Source organism: Nerophis ophidion, linkage group LG11 (assembly GCF_033978795.1).
Source record: "Nerophis ophidion isolate RoL-2023_Sa linkage group LG11, RoL_Noph_v1.0, whole genome shotgun sequence".
NCBI lineage: Eukaryota > Metazoa > Chordata > Actinopteri > Syngnathiformes > Syngnathidae > Nerophis > Nerophis ophidion.
The window spans coordinates 50,931,384-50,954,246 of record NC_084621.1 but is presented as its reverse complement, the minus strand read 5'-3'; the positions used below and the strand labels follow the sequence as shown (position 1 = coordinate 50,954,246).

The 22,863-nt window shown below is 42.7% G+C and overlaps 1 protein-coding gene across 1 annotated transcript in view; it reads left to right on the top strand.

Moving 5' to 3' along the window:
- Positions 1 to 22,863, top strand: part of dnah5 (dynein, axonemal, heavy chain 5) — a 240,506-nt gene that overhangs the window by 1,072 nt on the left and 216,571 nt on the right. Inside the window, exons 3-15 of the mRNA XM_061914766.1 lie at positions 3,360 to 3,498; positions 3,618 to 3,702; positions 4,849 to 5,024; positions 11,582 to 11,800; positions 11,917 to 12,054; positions 13,735 to 13,911; positions 14,025 to 14,138; positions 14,225 to 14,332; positions 17,888 to 18,010; positions 18,091 to 18,306; positions 18,545 to 18,571; positions 18,720 to 18,827; positions 18,917 to 19,002. Of these exons, the coding sequence (XP_061770750.1) occupies positions 3,360 to 3,498; positions 3,618 to 3,702; positions 4,849 to 5,024; positions 11,582 to 11,800; positions 11,917 to 12,054; positions 13,735 to 13,911; positions 14,025 to 14,138; positions 14,225 to 14,332; positions 17,888 to 18,010; positions 18,091 to 18,306; positions 18,545 to 18,571; positions 18,720 to 18,827; positions 18,917 to 19,002 (1,716 nt within the window). The remainder of the gene's footprint in view (positions 1 to 3,359; positions 3,499 to 3,617; positions 3,703 to 4,848; positions 5,025 to 11,581; positions 11,801 to 11,916; positions 12,055 to 13,734; positions 13,912 to 14,024; positions 14,139 to 14,224; positions 14,333 to 17,887; positions 18,011 to 18,090; positions 18,307 to 18,544; positions 18,572 to 18,719; positions 18,828 to 18,916; positions 19,003 to 22,863) is intronic.

Here is a 22,863-nt window from a genome sequence, read left to right as displayed (position 1 = left end):
AAGCAATCTATTTCAGGCTGGCCTCCCTATGGTGCAGAATATGTTGTGTCATATTGAAGAGGTGATGTCTGAACAAAATGCTAAGTGTCTTGTTACTCTTTTGTTTTTAAACACACACACCCAAAAGGCTAAATGAGAGAATTTCAATGCTGTTGACACCCTGTGCTAACCCAGGGTTCACCTAATTTATGAGCTGACCTCGTTCCTGTGTTACTAAGCAGCATAATCAGGCAACCTATTGTGCCTAATTTTATCCTCACACCATTGAAAATACTAGACAAATGTGCAACAGAAGATTTACTGCTATTCTAGCCAATGGAACCCCGTTTTAAATGCACAGGTGCACAAACAGATAACAGAAAGATAAAAAAAACAAAAAAAAAACCATTTGAATTTAGCCACAGCATTTTTGACTCATATTTGTATTTGGATACATATATTATAAATAAAAACACTCGTGTTTTTAAAAGCAGTTGACTTGGATAAAAAGGTGTTATGATCCGCTGCCCGGATCATATTATGTTTAGGTTTTGAGTCTTTTTGTATTATGTTCGGTTAATGTTTGACTTAGTTCCTGGTTGGACTTCCTTGTTTATTCTGTTGCCATAGTTACGCATTAGTTTTACCTGCCCCTTGATTTTGATGCGGACCTGTTTGCTGATTGCTGTCCTTATTTAAGCCTGCCTTTTACGTTCATTCAGCTTTGCTTCCTAGTTTGTGTTTCACAACAGTGACGACTCTGATTCCGATCCCGTATTCCTGTTCTCAACCAACTAGTTTACACGCTAAGTATTTGTTATTTCTCTAGCTCCCATGCCAGTTCTTTTCTTTTTCTTGACAAAGTCTGTTTTATTTGTTAATAAATCTTTTGTTTCTTACCTTCACACTGTGTCCGAGCCCGGCTGCATCCACGAGAGAACGAACCCGCATCACGATGCCTCGCAATCGTCACAAAAGGTGTCATACTAAACCACTCATTTCCATGAAATAGGTGATTGACAGGTGGTAACGTTACACAGCGAGGAACTCTTGACAAAGTTTTGCCATTTGAATGTTTAATATAGACTGCTGTATGATACAGTTGTTCGAGGATTTTCCAGGTTGTTTGTATGATTGTTACTGCCAAAGATGTCATGATCTGTTACCCGGGTCATGGCATGAGTGATGTTTAATTTCTTTCCTGGTGTGCACCCTCTTTCCTTTAGTTTACTGTGGGTTTCCATGGGCACTAATTCTCCACACTTCCCTTGTTTGTAATTATTTATTTATATCCGCACCTTATTGCTCTTTTATCCTGCACTACAACGAGCTAATGCAACAACATTCCGTTCTTATCGGTACTGTAAAGTTCAAATTTGAATGACAATAAAAAGAAGTCTAAGTCCAAGGTGTGAATGAATGTTGAGTCCCACTTCTCTGTGAGCGCTTTATTATTATTAAGTCTTAGTCTAGTGCTCCTACCAGGTGTTTTGGTTAATCACTCCCCTTTGAAGTTCTCAGTCACTCAGCATTGGTTGCTGGGTCAATGCTTGCTATACACGACAGTTACGGTTCTTCTGTTTTTTTCATCTCGCTCAAGTGTTTTTTCCGCACTGTAGCATTTTCCGCTGTTCACCCTTGGTGACATTTTGGTTTTGGGCTCCACGCTCGTTTAGCGTCCACGTGTTTGTATTTTTCGTCCTGCTTTCAAGAATCAAAGCTCAATCCTACCTTCACGCTGCTCCTGATTGTCTTCTGCAGCCAACGTGACAAAAGATGCTTGAATTTGTGGAAGCGTTTTCAGAAAGTTGTGGCAGAAGTTGCAATGTTTTGAGGCTATTTTTTGTCTATAAAATGGAGTCAACTTGTAATTTAATAAATACTATATTGATGTTTCACTTGTTTTACCCCACATTGAGTTAAAAGTAGACACCAAGTGACAGTAAAAGCACATACTCAGACTTCATTCTCAAATTACTATACTGTTTTAATTCATGATAATTACAGAGGGGCAGCATGGTGCGACAGGGGTTTGTGCGTGTGCCTCACAATACGAAAGTATCTTTCTGTGTGGAGTTTGCATGTTCTCCCTGTGACTGCGTGGGTTCCCTCTGGGTACCCCGGCTTTCTCCTACCTCCAAAAACATGCACCTGGGTACAGTTTGATTGGCAACACCAAACTAGTTCTAGTGTGTGAATGTTGTCTGTCTATCTGTATTGGCCCTGCGATGAGGTGGTGACTTGTCCAGGGTGTACGCCGCCTTCTGCCCGAGTGCAGCTGCGTTAGGCTACAGCACCCCCGCGACCCCGAGAGGGACACGCGGTAGAAAATGAATGGATGGTTGGATATTTACATAAAAGAGCACCATCACAGACTTTCTTATTGTAATGAGACAGTCAATAGTCGATAGATATGTCAATCAGTCAATCGATTCTGTTTTTTCATAAATGTCACAACCTTCCAGTCTTTTGACCGAATTCGATGCTCTAAGATTTAACAATGCGGAAAAACTGTTATTTAAATTCAAAGAAAGGAAACTTAGAATCAACATAAGAAAGTTAATTTGCAATTCTAATCCTACATTTTTTTTCAAACTGTCTTTATCCCTCTGATGATGATCTTACTCTCTGATTGACGTCATCTAGTGCCTCGTAGCAGCTTTTAATAACTATTTTCCTCCCTGAGCAGTTGGTAACACATGACAATCTACAAGATTAATATAGGTTGCCTCTCTCTCTTCCCCTCCATCTTTCGGTATTCCTTTTTTTTTTAATGTCTAGTTATCATTATGTATATGTATTGTTGCATTTGAACAACTGTATTGTTGATAATAGAGGTAAATTATTGGTATTGTTCATTATCAATAGCGCTATTTCTATTGGTATTTGTATTGCTCCAGTTGTAGTGTAAAAATGCTAATTGTCAATTATGTATTATTATTTATTTCGCTAACTACTTCTTTGCTATCACTTTTACGATCATTTGTACATGTCGTATGTGCTGGTGTTGTTCTATTGTTGTTGTTTTTGTTGTTATTGTTGTATTTGCTGTTGTTGTTTTTGTCTATCCCCTCTTATCCCCAAAAGTCACCCCTCTGTCTTCCTTTTTTTCTCTTTCTATCCCCTCCTGTTCCGGCCCGGCTGCACCAAATGATAATATAAATACATTTAATGAAGTCAAATTTAAATAGGGCAACAAGAGAAGTATCCCACACTTCTCTTTTGTAAAATAATACTGAACAGCCAATATGGGCATCTACATCAACTATATGATTTGCCTGACTAGCTGGACAGGCCAAAAAAAAAAAAGAAGACATTCTATGGTGTGTGTAACAATACTTAATAATCCTGATATTGATCTCTAAATTTGCATCTTTTGAGCAGCAAAAGTTAAAGGAGGAGCGTGAAGCCAAGCGTGCTCAGCTTGATGGAAGACATGACTATGTGCTCAGCATCGTGGCTTCGTGCCTGGGACTGGAAAAATCTGATGTTGAGGACGCCATGCTGGAAGGAAATCAGGTCCGATTATCATTTAATACCGTCTGTGTTTTCATGCATTCTTACATGAATAATCAGTTCTGTTCCGCTCAGTATGTTATCAGTAATGAAATTACAGCACTTGTGTTTCTTTTCCTCAGCTTGATCGCATTGAGCAGTTCTTTGTGGCTGAAGGGCTTCCACATCTTATGTTTTACTATCAGGAAACTGGGCCAGTGGAAGGAGGTACATACTACTTAAAGGCCTACTGAAACCCACTACTACTCACCACGCAGTCTGATAGTGTATACATTAATGATGAAATATTAACATTGCAACACATGCCAACACGGCTTTTTTAGTTTACTAAATTACAATTTTAAATTTCCCGGGAGTTTCGTCTTGGAAACGTTGTGTAATGATGACGTGTACGCAGGATGTCACGCGTTTTTAGGAAGTATGAGTGCTACGCACACACAGGTAAGAGTCGTCTGCTTTAACCGCATAATTACACAGTATTTTGGAGATCTGTGTTGCTGAATCGTTTGCAGTTAGTTCAATTAATATTGGAGGAGTCACAGTAGAAAGATAGAGTTGGGAAGCTTAAGCCTTTAGCCACACAAACACACGGTGATTCCTTGTTTAAAATTCCCGGAGCTGAAACTTTATCATGGATCAGAGCGCGGTCAAGCCAACATGGATCCCTACCAAATGTCAACCGGCAGGTTTCGGTGAGAAAATTGTGGTTAAAAAGTCGCAACTTACCGGATATCAGCTGAGCTTGTGCTGTCCGTACAGCTGCCGTCGACACCCGTGAGACATGGCGTCAAGACACCCGTGGACAAACCCCTCCGACTATCAGGTAATATTAAACTCACTAAAACACTAGCAACGCAATAGAAAGATAAGGGATTTCCCAGAACTTTCCTAGTAAATCTCTTTAAAAACATCGGAATACAAGCCAATGTTATTGCGTTTTTTTTTTTCTAGTCCGTCGCTATCAATATCCTCAAACACAAATCTTTCAACCTCGCTCAAATTAATGGGGAAATTGTCGTTTTCTCGGTCCGAATCACTGTTTTGGTTGGAGGCTTCCATTAAAATCAATGTGAATATGTGAGGAGGCCCCACACTTGTGACGTCATCGTCTGCGACTTCCGGTAAAGGCGAGGCTTTTTCAGGAAGTACCAAAAGTGGCGAACTTTATCGTCGTTTTTCTCTACTAAATCCTTTCAGCAAAAATATGGCAATATCGCCAAATGATCAAGTACGACACATAAAATGGACCTGCTATTCCCGTTTAAATAAGGAAATCTCATTTCAGTAGGCCTTTAAGTCTATGAAACTGTACTGAGATAACAAGGAACCAAGATGTTCATTTCTTTGTTGCAGCAGCAACATCATCATCATCATCATCATCATCCCTACAGCATCCACATCCTCCTGGTCACAGCAGAAGGTGTAAAGTGTTTGTAACGGATGGGAAGGATCTAGCCTTGACTGGAGTGTGTGTCTTCTTCACCAGAACAAACGCTTCAAAGACGATCACTTCTGAGAACATCCATAGAGTGAGTTTGCAGTAAAGTATAAAGTCATCCAACTCTCCAGTCAACCTGGATTACTGGCATCTTTTTGACTATGATCAAATCTTCCTTTCATATGCTCTGCCGTAGAATAACATGAATCCTATGCATATGGATACGGCCTCATTCCTCCTCTCTGATCAATTTTTTTTTTTGCTGGTATGAGATGCAAACTATTTATTTTGCTGTGAGAAAGGATAAATGATTTGAATGGTCGATAAACACAGTGGTGATAAAGCAGCATTTTATCTACTCAAACCGATTTTTATGATGAATGACTTCTTTTAGTTTGACAGATGCAATTTGGTGATTATTTGACAACAAACTAAGCATGCTGGTCATTTGCCTCTGAACATATGAGGAGATATCTTCGAAAATGATTTTTCTAACATAAAAATATCTTTTCAAATAGTTGGCCTTTTTGGGTCTGTTCTTCAATGGTTCAAATTGTACTGGACAGACAGTCACGGTCAATGACTGCATGTCTCCCAGTGCACCATTGTCCTCTGGTTTGCCTTAAGGGTCTATTCTTTGACCAGTACTGTTTTGCCTTTAAGTTCAGTTATTGACAAGCACAACCTTTACTTAAATTTTTATACTGACAAGATGCAACTTTTTTCATCGGTTTCTCCGAACATTCCTAAATCACTGGATTAGATTTTGAACTGCACACGAGTCATTAAAGCATGGTGTAAAGGTCGTTCCCTTACCCGCTAAGGTTAGCACTTCAGGAAGCAGTGTTTGGTTCACAGATTTTAATGTACCAAGTCAGTTCAGCACATCACAACAATTTTTTCAGATTTTTTTCTCCAATCTCATCCGCCTCTCCTCCTCCGCCGGCCGCTCACTGTTAAAGACAAGAGTTGGTTAGATTCACGCGTACCACCTGCGAAATCTAATCACCTGCGTCTCGCCGTCCCACACATGCCACGCCCCCATCTTTGGGTGCGCTGTCTCCAGCAGCCCAGACGGGGTCGCTGACCTTTACACCTGCAGTGTGCTGATCACAATCTCCTTCCACATACCTCCACTGCCAGCCTTAGGCCGGGATATTGTCAGGCCGCGCCTACTCCCCCCTCCCCCTCTGCCTGAGTGCGGGAGAGGAAATCCGCCACGGCCATCTGCGCTCCCGGCCTATGGATCACTCTGAAATTGTAGGGTTGTAAAGCGAGATACCACCGGGTGATCCGCGCATTGGCGTCTTTCATGCGGTGGAGCCACGAGAGGGTTTTTGTGGTCCGAGCAGAGGCTGAATTGGTGTCCCAGCAGATAGTACCGGAGGGCAGCGACAGCCCACCGAATGGCGAGGCACTCCCTCTCCACCGTGCTGTATCTGACCTCTCTTTCTGATAATTTCCTGCTGATATACAGGACCGGATGGTCGGTGCACCCCCGCTGCTGGGATAAAACGGCTCCCAGTCCTCTTCCCGACGCGTCCGCCTGCAAACAAAACGGGATAGAAAAATAAGAAATGTGCAGTACCGGCTCCTCGCAAAGTGCTTTCCTCACCTTCTCGAATGCCTGCTGGCACTGCTCCGTCCACTGGACCGGATCCGGGGCACATTTCCGGGTGAGGACAGTAAGTGGGCTGGTCAGGTTCGCAAACCGGGGGAGAAACCTCCGGTAGTAGCCCACCAGCCCAAAAAACTGCCTCACCTCCTTTTTCGTCTTCGGGGTCGGGCAGGCCGCAACTGCTGCGGTTTTATCTACCTGAAGCCGCACCTGGCCTTCCCCCAAGTGGTACCCCAGATACTGTACCTCCCTCCGGCCAACCCCGGACTTCGCCGGGTTGGCGGTGAGCCCTGCCCGCATCAGGGAGTCGAGTACCGCCCCCACCCTTTGCATATGCTCCGCCCAGCTGTTCCCCTGGATGATGACATCATCCAGATAGGCGGCAGCATATGCAGCGTGCGGTCGCAGCACCCAGTCCATGAGTCTCTGAAATGTGGCGGGCGCACCAAACAAGTCGAACGGATGGGTCACGAATTGGTATAAACCCTCCGGAGTGAGGAATGACGTTTTTTCCTTGGACTCTGGAGACGAGGGAATCTGACAGTAGCCCTTAGTCAAATCCAGTTTTGTAAAAATACAAGCAGTGCCCAACCGGTCCAGGAGCTCATCGACCTGGAAATTGGATAGGCGTCAAAACGTGACACATCATTTACCTTGCGGTAGTCCACACAGAAACGTACAGACCCATCTTTCTTCCCTAGCAGAACTATGGGGCTGCACCATGCACTGTGTGACTCTTCTATATTAAGGCCAGGACCTCAACATCACGCCTGGGCTGGTCTCTATGTGATGCTGGGTGAGAGTCGTGCAGCCTGGCAGGGGGGAGATCACGTTAGCAAAAGGCTGCTGCAATTTAGCCACGTCTGCTTTCTGTGACAGCGTAAGATGTTTATCACAGCGGAGAGGGAATGCCGGGTGAAGTGGGGAACCTCCCGACCTAGCTCCTCGCTCTCTGCTATCGCCGTCACCATGGAGACGGGCCCCGCTTCCCTCCAACCTTTTAATAGGTTGAGGTGGTATATTTGTGTTGCCCCGCCCCAGTCAGGCCACCTGACCTCGTAGTCCACGTCACCTACTCGTCGTGTGACCACAAAGGGTCCTTGCCACTTGGCGAGTAATTTGGAGGGGGATGTTGGAAGTAATACAAATACTTTCTCTCCCTGTGAAAATTGTTTGAGTTGCGCCCCCCTGTTATACAGGTGCTGTTGACGTTCTTGGGCTTAGAGCAAATTCTCACGTGACAACTGCTCTAATGTGTGGAGTTTTGCTCTCAAGTCCTTGACGTACCGAATTTCGTTTTTACTGGGGCTTGGACCTTCCTCCCAGCTTTCTTTAACTAGGTCCAGTACCCCACGCGGCTTCCGGCCGAACAACAGTTCAAATGGAGAAAATCCTGTTGAGGCCTGGGGAACCTGCCGTACTGCAAATAACAGGGGATCCAACCGTTTACGAACTTACGGATCATGGATTTCCAAAGTTCTATTCATCCACCCCACCAGCCCATTCGTCTGTGGGTGGTACACGCTGGTCCGAATAGATTTGATCCCCAATAATCCGTACAGCTCCTTTGACGTGCGTGACATAAAGGACGTGCCCTGGTCAGTTAGAATTTCTTTCGGGATTCCTACTCGGGAGATAACTTCAAACAGTGCCTGCGCGACACTCTTTACAGAGACTGAGCGCATTGGCACTGCCTCGGGATAGCGCGTTGCATAATCCACAAAGACTAGCGCGAAACAATATACCTGGGTGCTCGAGTGAAATGGCCCGATGAGGTCCATGCCAATTCGCTCAAACGGGACCTCTTTGAGTGGTAATGGCTGCAAAAGTGCTCTAGGGGTGGCTGCGGGGTTGACTAGTTGACAGTCCGGGCAGGCCGTGCACCAACGGCGCACGTCTGACCAAATGCCTGGCCAATAGAACCGGCCCATTATCCGATTAAGTGTTTTATCATAGCCCATGTGCCTGGCCATCGGGTTGAAATGTGCCGCCTGGAAAATCATTTCCCGACGGCTTTTTGGCACCAACAATTGGGTGATTTCCTCCCCGGTCTGAGTGTCACGGCTCACTATGTATAATCTGTCCCTAATCAATGTTAAGTGAGGGAAATTCTGCGTTATCCCCCGGCGAACCCGCTGCCCATCAATCGAAAGCACTTGGTCCCAGGTCGCGCGCAGAGTGTCATCTTGAGACTGCTCGAGCGGAAAATCATCCATGGGGCGCCATTGGGGCACCGGGGAAACTTCCTGGGAAGTCCCTGCCTTCCTCCTCCCCCTCGGCAGCGTTGGATAATCTTGCGTTGTCGATGAGAACAGCGCGGGTATCCCTTTTCCCTACCGTCCATGAACGTACCTCTGCGCACTGCTTTATTAACCCCTTAAATCCCGACCAATTTGGTGCCAAGATTAAGGGGTACGCCAGGCGCGAACTTACAGCCACCTTTACACCATGTTTTCCCCCTTTGAAAAACATTTCCACCGGCACAACGGGGTATTCGTGAATATCTCCATGCACACATTTAACCCGGACCCGTGTAACCTTACTCAATGCCACCTACATCGCTGGACACTCCCGTTGCAGGTGAGCTAGAGGCCCACACCTCCAGCACACCTACCCCGGCATTTGAGGCGCCGTTTGCGGGGGAAACACAGTGTCCGCCGCGGCCTGGTCCTGAGGAGGAGAAAGCAAATTTGGGTTGTTTCGTGGCCTGGGCCACGGCTGGGCTCCCTCTGCTGGCCGCGGCCGCATTCTGCGCAGCGCCGGTATTGGCCGTTCCGCTCCTCCTGCAGCCTTCTCTTCCTTCCCCTTCTCCTGATATACGGCCAGGTGGTCCTCCACCAAGGCTACCACCGCTGCTACCCCTTGTGGCCGGTGGTAGCGGACCCATGCTGACGTCCGCGCCGGGATCGCCTCCAGGAATTGTTCCAAAATTATTTGTTCTATTACCACTTCTGTTCTTTCGGGTTGCAGCCAATTTTGTCACGGCGTCTCTCAATTGTTGGCCCAGGGCGAAAGGCCGCTCCTCCGGTCCGACTTTCATGTTTTGGAACCTGCGTCTGTGGTCCTCCTTTGACCCTCCCATCCGGTCCAACACCGCCCTCCTCATGTCCCGGTAGCTCACCCGGGATGCTGGTGGCAGGCTGAGCACCGCTCGCTGCGCCTCTCCCACCAGCAACGGCAACAGCCCCACCGCCCACTCCTCCTCCGGCCATGCGCATGACTTCGCCGTCGCCTCGAACATGTCCAGAAAGCTGTGAGGATCTTCCGTTTCCGCCATCCAGTGCATGCCCACTGCCGTCAACGCTGGCCTCGCTGCCGCGTGTTCCCCCGCTCCGACCCTCTCCGTCAGCCTCTGCAGAACCTGGCTCTGCTGTGCTATCTTGCTTTGCATCGCCTTCATCTGCCGGTGGTTCGCGGTACACACCTCTGCCAGTAGCTGTCCCAGCGCCTCTATGGGGCTTGGCGATGACATCGCAGCTCGTCTTTCTTTTTTTTTTTCTTTTCTTTTTCCGTTGGGTGCCGGTTGTAAAGGTCGTTCCATTATCCGCTCCAGTTAGCACTTCAGGAAGCAGTGTTTGGTTCACAAATTTTAATGTACCACGTCAGTTCAGTATATCACATCAATCTTTTCAGATGTTTTTTTCAATCTCATCCGCCTCTCCTCCTCCGCCGGACGCTCACTGTTAAAGACAACAGTTGATTGGATTCACGCCTACCACCTGCGAAATCTAATCACCTGCCAGCTGCGTCTCGCCGTCCTACACATGCCACGCCCCCGTCTGAGGGTGCGCTGTCTCTAGCAGCCCAGACGGGGTCGTTGACCTTTACACCTGCAGTGTGCTGATCACAACCTCCTCCCACACATGGTTATCACATACTCTCTTACATTTAAATGAGTCCATTGCATTGTGATTAGATCTAACGTTCTCCCTTATGCTGTCCCAGATTTGGGTTCGGATTCCATTTTGAACTGCGTGAAAGACATCAAAGCATGGGTATCACATCAGTTTCTTACATTCTCTCTAATGCTGTCCCTGATCTGGGTTCTCTTGTCCCCGACTGCAAACTAGTTGGAAATAATCTGGGGGGTAATCTGGACAACAATTTGAATTTTGCCAAACAAATTGATTGTTGTTATGAGCCTTGTGGCTAAAGTAAAATGGCTACCCATGCTTTTAACAGACTACTGTCATGTATGTCAACCAGTTCTCTATAAATCGTAATCAACTGGATTACAACTGCGACATGTCACTCCCAGTTCTGCACTCTCTGCACCGGCGGCCAGTCCCTTTTATAGTTGATTTTAAACTGTTATTGTTTTTTTAAGGCACTTCATGGTACTGGTCTATCTTATTCAAGTGAAGCCATAAATGTACAGGGGCTTCACGGTGGCAAATCCAGGCTCGGGATCTTTCTGTGTGGAGTTTGCATGTTCTCCCCGTGAATGCGTGGGTTCCCTCCGGGTGCTCCGGCTTCCTCCCACTTCCAAAGACATGCACCTGGGGATAGGTTGATTGGCAACACTAAATTGGCCCTCGTGTGTGAATGTGAATGTTGTCTGTCTATCTGTGTTGGCCTTGCGATGAGGTGGCGACTTGTCCAGGGTGTACCCCGCCTTCTGCCCGATTGTAGCTGAGATAGGCGCCAGCGCCCCCCGCGACCCCAAAAAGGGAATAAGCGGTAGAAAATGGATGGATGGATAAATGTACAATACCAAAGTCGAGCTCTAGGGTCTGCCAACCAACAGGAGTTGGAGGTCTTAGGTCCAGATATAAAGTGTGGGAATCTGCCTTTCTCCGTTGCTGGTCCCAGACTTTAGAATACCTTACCAGCCATGTTATTCAAAATTAGTAAAGACTCACTGTTTAAGGGACTAAAGCGATATATTCTCTCATACAGTAGTTTCAAACATTAGTCTCTAACACACAGTCCCTGTAGCTGTGTGCTTACTGAGTGAAAAATTTTAATAATTATGTCTACTATTTGTGCTCAGCAGTTCCATGGTTCATGCATGCTGTTTTTATATCTAGGATGTCAATTTCAATATGCTGGACACATCAGAAGGAGGTATTTTAAAAAGTGTGGAACAGCTGCTTTCTGAAGTCTTCATTCCGACACTAACAAAGACGAACCATGGTTGGGGAGAGCTGGCTAGTCCACAGGCCCAAGCCGTTAAACAGGACTTTATTTCATCCTTGGAAAATTTTGTGACTGTTCTGGCTGGGGCACAGGAAAGCTTGCGAGAAAAGGTGGGTATCATACAAAGTGTGACGACCCAGTCACGGTCATTTTGATTGGTCTGAATTCATTTCAGGCATTGCACAGAACTCAGCTAAAGAAAACTACGTTCATGACTTATGTCCAGGTTACCTTAAAAGGGTGTGACACATTTGACCTGCGGGTGCTGAAAGGCCCATCAGACTACATGGCAGCAGCCAACAACACAGAGACCATAGAGAAGATAGAAGCCTGCATGAAAGTCTGGATTAAACAGATCGAACAGGTAAGTTGGTTATTACTCTATACCTTCATTGAAACACTGTACTTTATATTGTTTTTATAGGGATTTGATAGTACTTTTATTGGTGCTGTCAAATTATATATTATACACTTTTGAATTTGAATTAACATGATTTCCCTCCGGGTGCTCCGGCTTCCTCCCACTTCCAAAGACATGCACTTGGGGATAGGTTGATTGGCAACACTAAATTGGCCCTAGTGTGTGAATGTGAGTGTGAATGTTGTCTGTCTATCTGTGTTGGCCCTGCGATGAGGTGGCGACTTGTCCAGGGTGTACTCCGCCTTCCGCCCGATTGTAGCTGAGATAGGCGCCAGTGCCCCCCGCGACCCCAAAAAGGGAACAAGCGGTAGAAATGGATGGATGGATGTATAATTAACTTGCTTGCATGGTTTAAATTAAAAATGACCCCAGTATTTGAAAAAAAATGCGATTGTTAGTGTGGCTGCCCATGTGTATGTTTAAAAAAACCCACTTCCACTCACACTCACTTACTCACTCACTCACTCCGAGTTAGCCGGCTGGCTTTTGGTTTGGCGGTGAGCACATCCGTTTCTCATGCGAACAATCAGAGTTTCCCCGTGTGAAATGGCATAAAGGCATGGGGCCAAACCACCTGGGTGACAGTGGTGCCGTGACCTGGATAAAAGTGAGGTTTGGGAGGGGGGATGAGTGTAATGGATGCCAGCCAGTGTAGCTGCGCCACGTGTACATTATAAACTTTACTCCCTGTCTACTTCAAGACTGTTGAATTAGCCAGCCAGGCTTTTGTCTACAATCACAATTCTAAACTCTTTGCAGTAAGAACATCTCATGTTTGGATATAATTTGATTGTGCAAATGGTCATTGTACTTTTCCATCCATCCATTTTTCACATCCAAAAACAATTTTTATCATCTCAGAAATATTTCTAAAGTGTGAAATTTGTTGTCCAAATTGGATTTCGAAATGACCATTCACGCGTTCATTTTATCTCGCATTGACGATTGCAATTCCCTTTTCACTCTCTTCAACAAGTCAACGCTAAAGAGTCTTCAGACTGTACAAAATGTGTCTGTCAGACTTTTGACCGGTGCATCCAGAACAGCCTGTATCACTCCCTTTCTAACCAGTCTTCATTGGCTTCCAGTTAAAATCAGCATTGAGAGTAAGATTTTAGTCCTGATATTGCATGCGTTGCATGGTGGTGTCCCTCAGTACATCACTCTTTTCCTATGCCTCTACTCTTCAGGCCGCAACCTCCGGTCTTCAGGCCAGGGTCTTCTAAAGATCTCAAAAAGTAGTTTTAAAACCTGTGGAGACCTGGCATTCTATAGCTCCCAGACTCTGGAACAATTTTCACCAGTCCCTCCGTGATCTTGACTGTGTTGAAACTTTTAAGAAACATTCAACAATTTCTCTTTTTACTAAAGCATTTAGTGAATGCACCTTTAACTATAATTTTTTTTATCTACTTTGTATCATTTGTATGATGTTGCCCCTGTTGTTTTAATTGAATTGTTGTTTTACTTCACCTATGTATGGCGCTTTGTGATTTTTTTTCTGTGAAAAGTGCCTTGTATAAATAAAATGTACTCATTTACTTACTTTTTACCGTATTTAAAAAGGTATTAAAAATTGACTCCACATCTATGAAAAACTGCACAAATATTGTGGTGCTTTAGGTTTTAGCTGAAAGTGACCAACTGAGAAAAGAAGCTGAGGACCTTGGCCCACGGGCAGAGCTTGATCACTGGAAGAAACGGATGTCCCGCTTCAACTATCTTCTGGATCAGCTTAAGAGTCCTGATGTAAAAGCAGTGCTTGGTGTGCTTTTAATGGCTAAATCTAAAATCATCAAGGTGACATATTATTTTGAGATAACATTATCATTTTGCTCAAATCTATCCAATTTGGGATGGACGCATTGCAATATAGTACATTTGTATGCTTCATGTTGGTTTATTCCTTCTAGTTGTGGCGGGAACTGGACACAAGGATAACTAATTCAGCCAACGAGGCCAAAGACAACGTCAAGTATCTTTACAGCTTGGAGAAGTTTTGTGATCCTCTTTACAACAGTGACCCTGTAAGTCAAATGGTCCATTTAAAAGAAACTCAATTGTGCCAATAATTTTATACAGAGATGGACTTGACATGTTTGTTTTAAAACAGGTATCCATGGTGGATGCCATTCCCGGTCTCATAAATGCCATCCAGATGATTCACAGAATCTCTCGCTACTACAATACATCTGAAAAGATTACATCACTCTTTGTCAAGGTAACAATGAAAATGTTTTATATCAAGCTTTTATTGTGCCCAGCTGTCATCATGTGGTAAGGACAGATTATCTATTTTTTCTAAAAGAAAAATAATTTGAAATCTTTACAACGTAATAGCAGGGTGTAATTACCAACTCATTTAAGTATGGAACAAAGATAAAATACCAAACTTAAAAGGGTCCTATTATAATTTTTTTCCTTGTGGGCTACATATCATGTAATGGTGGTTATTTGGTTAAATTAGGCATAGCATAGCAGCTTTTTGACCATTTCTTCAGGATTGGGCATTTCTGTCTTATTTTGTTCATTATTTTCTTTATTGTATTTTTTCGCACTTCCATTACAAATTTACTGACAGATTAAGTCCAAACTATACGCTGCTTTGCACAAACCCCGTTTCCATATGAGTTGGGAAATTGTGTTAGATGTAAATATAGACGGAATACAATGATTTGCAAATCCTTTTCAACCCATATTCATATTCAATTGAATGCACTACAAAGACAACATATTTGATTTTCAAACTCATAAACTTAATTTTTTTTTGCAAATAATAATTAACTTACAATTTCATGGCTGCAACACGTGCCAAAGTAGTTGGGAAAGGGCATGTTCACCACTGTGTTACATCACCTTTTCTTTTAACAACACTCAATAAACATTTGGGAACTGAGGAAACTAATTGTTGAAGCTTTGAAAGTGGAATTCTTTCCCATTCTTGATTTATGTAGAGCTTCAGTCGTTCAACAGTCCAAGGTCTCCGCTGTCGTATTTTACGCTTCATAATGTGCCACACATTTTCGATGGGAGACAGGTCTGGACTGCAGGTGGGCCAGGAAAGTACCCGCACTCTTTTTTTACGAAGCCACACTGTTGTAACACTTGTCTTGCTGAAATAAGCAGGGGCGTCCATGATAACGTTGCTTGGATGACAGCATACATTGCTCCAAAACCTGTATGGACCTTTCAGCATTACTGATGCCTTCACAGATGTGTAAGTTACCCATGCCTTAGGCATGAATACACCCCCATACCATCACAGATGCTGGCTTTTGAACTTTGCGCCTATATCTTCCTCTTTGTTCCGGAGGACACCACGTCCTATGTTTCCAAATATAATTTGAAATGTGGACTCGTCAGACCACAGAACACCTTTCTAATTTGCATCAGTCCATCTGAGCTCGTTTCAGGATATTGTTGATAAATGGGTTTGGCTTTGCATAGTAGAGTTTTAACGGGCACTTACAGACTTAGAGCGACCAACTGTAGTTACTGACAGTGGTTTTATGAAGTGTTCCTGAGCCCATGTGGTGATATCCTTTACACACTTATGTCGGTTTTTAATGCAGTACCGCCTGAGGGATCAAAAGTCCGTAATATGCTCAATATGTTGAAAAATATTCTTATATTAAGTAAATGTTAGTGCCATTATCTTGACATGTTTTTTCTCTCCATATTTTCTGAACTTTTTGATGATTTTATGGACCGTAGATGATAAAATACCTAAATTCCTTGCAATAGCTTGTTGAGAAATGTTATAAAACTGTTTGAAAATTTGCTTACAAAGTGGTGACTCTCGCTCATCCTTGTCTGTGAATTACTTAGCATTTCATGAAAGCTGCTTTTATATCCAATCATGGCACCCACCTGTTCCTAATTAGCTTGCACACCTGTGCGATGTTCCATATAAGTGTTTGATGAGCATTCCTTAACTTTATCAGTATTTATTGCCACCTTTCCCAACTTATTTGTCACGTGTTGCTGGCATCAAATTCTAAAGTTAATGATTATTTGCGAAAAAAATAAAAAACTGTTTATCAGTTTGAACATCAAATATGTTGTCTTTGTAGCATATTCAACTGAATATGGGTTGAACATTATTTGCAAATCATTGTATTCCGTTCATATTTACATCTAACACAATTTCCCACCTCATATGGAAACGGGGTTTGTATTAGAAATGGCAACAGCGGAGGATGCATGTGCATGTGCGAGCCAGTCTGCCCCACAACAAGAGGATAGAGAAAAAGAGGGAGCTTACTGACTACATCGTCAGACTCCAATGGTGGAAACGTGGAAAACACTTAGGGTGAATCGCTATTGTATATGGATAATCTGCTGATGTCGTTAATGGGAAAAACGTCACAAATTGGGCAAATTCCATCGTTTGGAGGAAGTATAAAGGAAGGCAATATTGTAAAAATCTCTGCGATGCTTCCACAGTTTGATTTAAAATTTTCGAGACTTATTCAGATCCCAAATACACAACAGCAGGTACCAAAAAGTAAAACAGTTGGTTTTGCATAATAGGGCTCCTTTAAAGGTGAAATACGTAGCAGGCTCATAACAAACAAAAACAGTTAAACCCAAAACTATTAAACCAGTGACGGATTGCATACTCTGTGTTACCAATAGTTAAAAAACAAATTTTTACAAATGAATGATTCGACACTATTAGAAGTTACATCTTGTGAAAAATTACTGGTGGACCCAAATAAAACGACTGGAATCTATAGCTGGAACATTAAACCATGACTGCTGACTACTTCTGTCCTCAGCACATTTAGTTTTACATTTTACATTTTTGTTAGCAAATCTTCTTTTGTTGCAAATTTATTATTTTTGCTTCCTTTTTTTTATTTTAAAGCCATTACTTTTGTTTGCAAAACATTTTGTATGTACATCTTTTTAGTTCCAAACTCATTATTTTTGTTGGCTTTTTTGTTTTGTAATTTAATAAATAATGATAAATGGGTTGTACTTGTATAGCGCTTTTCTACCTTCAAGGTACTCAAAGCGCTTTGACACTACTTCCACATTTACCCATTCACACACACATTCACACACTGATGGAGGGAGCTGCCATGCAAGGCGCTAACCAGCACCCATCAGGAGCAAGGGTGAAGTGTCTTGCTCAGGACACAACGGACGTAACGAGGTTGGTACTAGGTGGGATTTAAACCAGGGACTCTCAGGTTGCGCACGGCCACTCTCCCACTGCGCCACGCCGTCCCATTATTTTGTTTGTAGATTTTTGTGGGTTTGCAATTCTATTTTCTTTTGGTTGCAAATCCAGTTTTCTGTTTCAAATCAATTTTATGTTTACAAATTAATTGTTGGGGGTACAAATCCATCATTTTGTTTAGAAATTGTTTTTGATTGCAAATCTTTTATTTTTGTTTTGTTTGTTTTCGTTGCATAACATTTTTTTTGCCTGCATAAGAATACAAATTTTCCTTCATAAGCATGCACTTAAACAAAATCTTCATGATTGAGAGGTTTAAAAATGTATTATATGATGTATGTGGTTGTTAAACAAATGAGTGAAATCATACAATTTTCCAAACATTGCTTTTGTAACATAGCGTTTATCTTTTTGTTACGTGCATGTGTTTTGTGGTGCATAGCTATCATGGTCCGACCAGAATAAGGGGTTCTAAAAAGGGTTATAGCTTGCCCTTAAGGCAGCAGCTTTACCACTGCAAAGCGCACCTTTAAATACAATAAAATAACATGCAAATATTTTAATATTCTTTCATGTTATATTTTACAGGTAACAAACCAGATGATAACAGCTTGCAAAGGCTACATCACCAATAATGGTGAAAATTCCATATGGGATCAGCCCCAGCAGGTTGTAGAAGAAAAGATCCGAGCTGCCATCCGCCTCAACCAGGTATCCAATTCAAGGTTACCTTGAACAAGGTGTCTTGTGCATCCCGAAGTCAACCTGCCCGTTGCATGTTTAATTTTCAGGAGTATCAGCAGTGTTTCCATAAGACCAAGGAGAAGTTAGAGCAAACTCCAACAGTAAGACAGTTTGACTTCAGCGAGATGTACATTTTTGGGAAGTTCGACACGTTCCAGCGACGACTCAACAAGATCTTGGAAATGTTAGCATCTATTTCCACTTACTCGGCACTGCAGGACTCAAAGATAGAAGGACTGGAGATGGCGGCCACTCAGTTTCAAGTAAATTGTTAAATATGTATTCAAAATGTGTGTTTCATATTCATATTTTAGTCTTCATATTTAGTGGGCATTTTCAAGCTACTCCAACATTTTCATGAAAAAACAAGCGTAATTATCTTGAGTTAGTTTTTTTTTAAATTTTCATTTAATACCAAGCTTAATCTTGTTTTTATCTTTACATATTTTCATTGATAATAATCAGATTTTTTGTCTGCCTGTGCCTTCATGGATGAACAAGACAGCGGAAATGCAGGCGAAATGGGAGGTAATGTCCAACTTATAGCATCTCTCTGTTAATTCTAATTATAAATGACAATAATATAAGATTGAACAAGTTAGAATCCCATTTTGTTTGCAGCAAAACAATAACATTGATTTCTAGAGCTCTGATTATTGTGTTATTTTCATTGTAGGCAATCGTTCTGAACATGAAGACTAAACATTACAGTTTCCTCGACCAGAGAAGAACCGATTTTGATGTCGACTATGAGGAATTTTGCAAAAGCACCTCTGAACTTCATGTATGTTGAACATTAATTCATCTATCTTATTGACTTATTTTCCTTTGTTAACTGGACATGTTACCTGAGAAGTATTTGTGTGTATACAGGTGCAGCTGAAGAGTTTTATGGATTGTACATTTGATAAAATTCAAAATACAGAACGAGCGCTTGACGTGCTGAAGAAGTTTGAACAGTAAGCCTGTTTTTCAACTTTTTCCCCCTTTGCAATCATCACACTTTGCCTAACCAAGAGATTAAAATAAAATTTAAGGTTCTGAGATTTTCTTTGACTAGTTAAGATAAGTATTACTGACATAGATGTGGGGTTCCTCGAAGCTCCATTTTCGGTCCCATTCTTTTTATCTTTATATGCTGCCTCTTGAGGATGTCATTAGGAGACACGGCATCAGTTTCTACAAAATTGGTGATTCACAGTTGTACATCACAATGACACAGGAGCCTTTTAACTGTATTGCTGCACTGCAAAAAGTCAGTGTTCAAAAACAAGAAAAAACAAAACAAAAATTAGGGCTATTTTATTTGAACTAAGCAAAACTATCTGCCAATAAAACAAGAACATTCAGCTTGTCAAGACTTTCCAAAACTAGTAAAATTAGCTAACCTCAATGAACCCAAAAATACCTTAAAATAAGTATATTCTCTCTAATAACAAGAGCACTTTTCTTGGGAGAAAAAAAATTAGACCATCCATCCATCTTCTTCCGCTTATCCGAGGTCGGGTCGCGAGGGTAGCAGCCTAAGCAGGGAAGCCCAGTCTTTCCTCTCCCCAGCCACTTCGTCTAGCTCTTCCCGGGGGATCCCGAGGCGTTCCCAGGCCAGCCGGGAGACATAGCCTTCCCAACGTGTCCTGGGTGTTCCCCGTGGCCTCCTACCGGTTGGGCATGCCCTAAACACCTCCCTCGGGAGGCGTTCGGGTGGCATCCTGACCAGATGCCCGAACCACCTCATCTGGCTCCTATCGATGTGGAGGAGCAGCGGCTTTACTTTGAGTTCCTCCCGGATGGCAGAGCTTCTCACCCTATCTCTAAGGGAGAGCCCCGCCACCCAGCGGAGGAAACTCCTTTCGGCTGCTTGTACCCGTGATCTTATCCTTTCGGTCATGACCCAAAGCTCATGACCATAGGTGAGGATGGGAACGTAGATCGACCGGTAAATTGAGAGCTTTGCCTTCCGGCTCAGCTCCTTCTTCACCACAACGGATCGGTACAACGTCCGCATTACTGAAAACGCCGCACCGATCTGCCTGTCGATCTCACGATACACTCTTCCCCCACTCGTGAACAAGACTCCTAGGTACTTGAACTCCTCCACTTGGGGCAGGGTCTCCTCCCCAACCTGGAGATGGAACTCCACCCTTTTCCGGGAGAGAACCATGGACTCGTATTTGGAGGTGCTGATTCTTATTCCGGCCGATTCACACTCGGCTGCAAACCGATCCAGTGAGAGCTGAAGATCCCGGCCAGATGAAGCCATCAAAAAATTAGACCTTTTTGTTCGAAAAATATTCTTAAATTAAGTAAATGTTAGTGCCATTTTCTTGAGATAAGCCTCGGCATCATGATTTTTTTTTTTTTCATGCCTGAAGTAAGAAATTATTATTTTAAAAAAGTAGTTTTATACTTGCGAGTGTTAATGACACAGCTTTGCATCAATTGATATTCTAGTTTTCAAGCATACTCAATATATGTCATAATATCTCTACAACAAGCTTTAATATCTTACTGAGATAATTTAGGACCAAAACCTTTAAAACAAATAAAATACTCTAACATAAAATCTGCTTAGTGAGAAGAATTATCTTATCAGACAGAAAATAAGCAAATATCACCCTTATTTGAGATATTTAATCTTACTTAGATTTCATTTTTTTACAATGTGGCATCTGTCACGACTCGGATTAAGGAGTGGACCCAGATGCAGAGAGGAAGTTCCAAAATAAAGCTTTTATTGTGAAATGACTTTTTTACCTCCAGAATAAAAAGTATTTCGCAAGAATTAACAATAACTACGTGGAAAATAATTCCGGAAAAAGGTAAATCAAAATTACTCCAAAGAAATAGGAGAAAGTAACTAACAAGAGAATGAACTAACAATAAAGTCGTATTAAAAGTAACAATAACATAAATTGCTCCAAAAGGAGGAAAAAACACAAAAGGAACTATATACAGTATGTACACTAAATAGGACTAAACAAAAAATCACTCAATCAATGAGGCAAAAAAACGGAATTTAGAAAAACACAAAAACTCCCCAATTAGGTTGGACGAAGGATAACAAAGGGCGCTGGAAGGAGGAAAAAGTAAACTCAAAATTACAGCAAAATAATTTCTCGATCCAAAGAGGAAAACCAGAAAAAAGGCAAGACAAGGATATTGACATGGACATGGGCATGGACGCTAGAAAGACACGTAAGCACGAGACGATCTGGCACAGGACAAGAGGAGGAATGAACCTTAAATAGGATATGAGGATAATGGGAAACAGGTGGAAACAATCAAGGGTCAGGGATGACGTCAGAAGAAGGGCCCGTGATCTGAAACAAGAGGATTTGCTTTTCAAAATAAAACATGTAAATCACAAGACTTCCCTCACCGCGGTGTGACAGCATCAAGTCATTGATGGCAGTTAATTTCCTACAGCTCAAACAGGACAAAACAGAGGTTTTAGCTATAAGTCCTGAAGACCAGAGGGAGAAAGTTTTACCAACATTACAAGGTTTTAAACCAACAAAGTCTATAAACAAATCTGAGTGTGTTTTTTGACCCCAAAGTAGCTTTCATCTCATCCATCTATTTTCTACCGCTTATCTCCTTTTGGGGTTGCGGGGGGTGCTGGAGCCTATCTCAGCTACAATCGGGCGAAAGGCGGGGTACACCCTGGACAAGTCGCCACCTCATCGCAGGGCCAACACAGATAGACAGACAACATTCACACTCACATTCTAGGGCCAATTTAGTGTTGCCAATCAACCTATCCCCAGGTGCATGTCTTTGGAGGTGGGAGGAAGCCGGAGTACCGGAGGGAACCCACGCATTCACGGGGAGAACATGCAAACTCCACACAGAAAGATCCCGAGCCTGGATTTGAACCCAGGACTGCAGGACCTTTGTATTGTGAGGCAGATGCACTAACCCCTCTTCCACCGTGAAGCCCTTTCATCCCACCTATTAAAAATATTACAAAAATTATTTTTTATCATCTTAAGAAAATAATATCAGTCCGCCTCTCTCAGGCCAACACGGAGGTGCTAATGCATGCTTTAATTTCCTGTCATTTAGACTACGGTAATGCCCTGCTCTTTAGCTTTCCCGAAAATAACATCAGAAGTCTACAATTATTAAAAAACTCAGCTACACCCGCTTTTGCCATATCATCTCTCACGGATCTTGAGGTCCTCTGGGATTGGCCTTTTAGCTTTACCAAATACCAGAACAAAGACTCACGGTGAGGCGGCATTTAGCCACTCTAGCCCCCATCTGTGGAACAGCTTGCCAGAGAGCCTCAGGATTACAAAGAACATTGAAATAAAAAAAAAGGCTAAAGACACACCCTTTTAATCAGGCTTTTTACTAATCATCATTTTATTAATATTTTCATTGTTTTATTGTGTTGTTTGTATTTTAATATATAATATTTCTGCTATTATTCACTCAATTTTATGTTTTTTACTTATTAGTGTAATATGTACATTATTTATGTTTATCATATGTTTTATACAATTTTTTTATTTTTATAATTAATTTTAGTTATTCTCCAGTGTGGGCGCTCAAAAATAGCGTTTTTATTCAAATCCTCAATGTCATGCCATGTTTAGGTTTTTGCTTTGTTAGTGTCAATAGTGCTGTACGTGTGTGTGATGTTTGTGTGTGTGTTTTCTTCTCCATCCCATCCATGCATTTCTACCGCTTATTCCCTTTGGCGTCGCGGGGGGCGCTGGTGTCTATCTCAGCTACAATCAGGCTGAAGGCGGTGTACACCATGGACAAGTCGCTACCTCATCACAGGGCCAACACAGATAGACAGACAACATTCG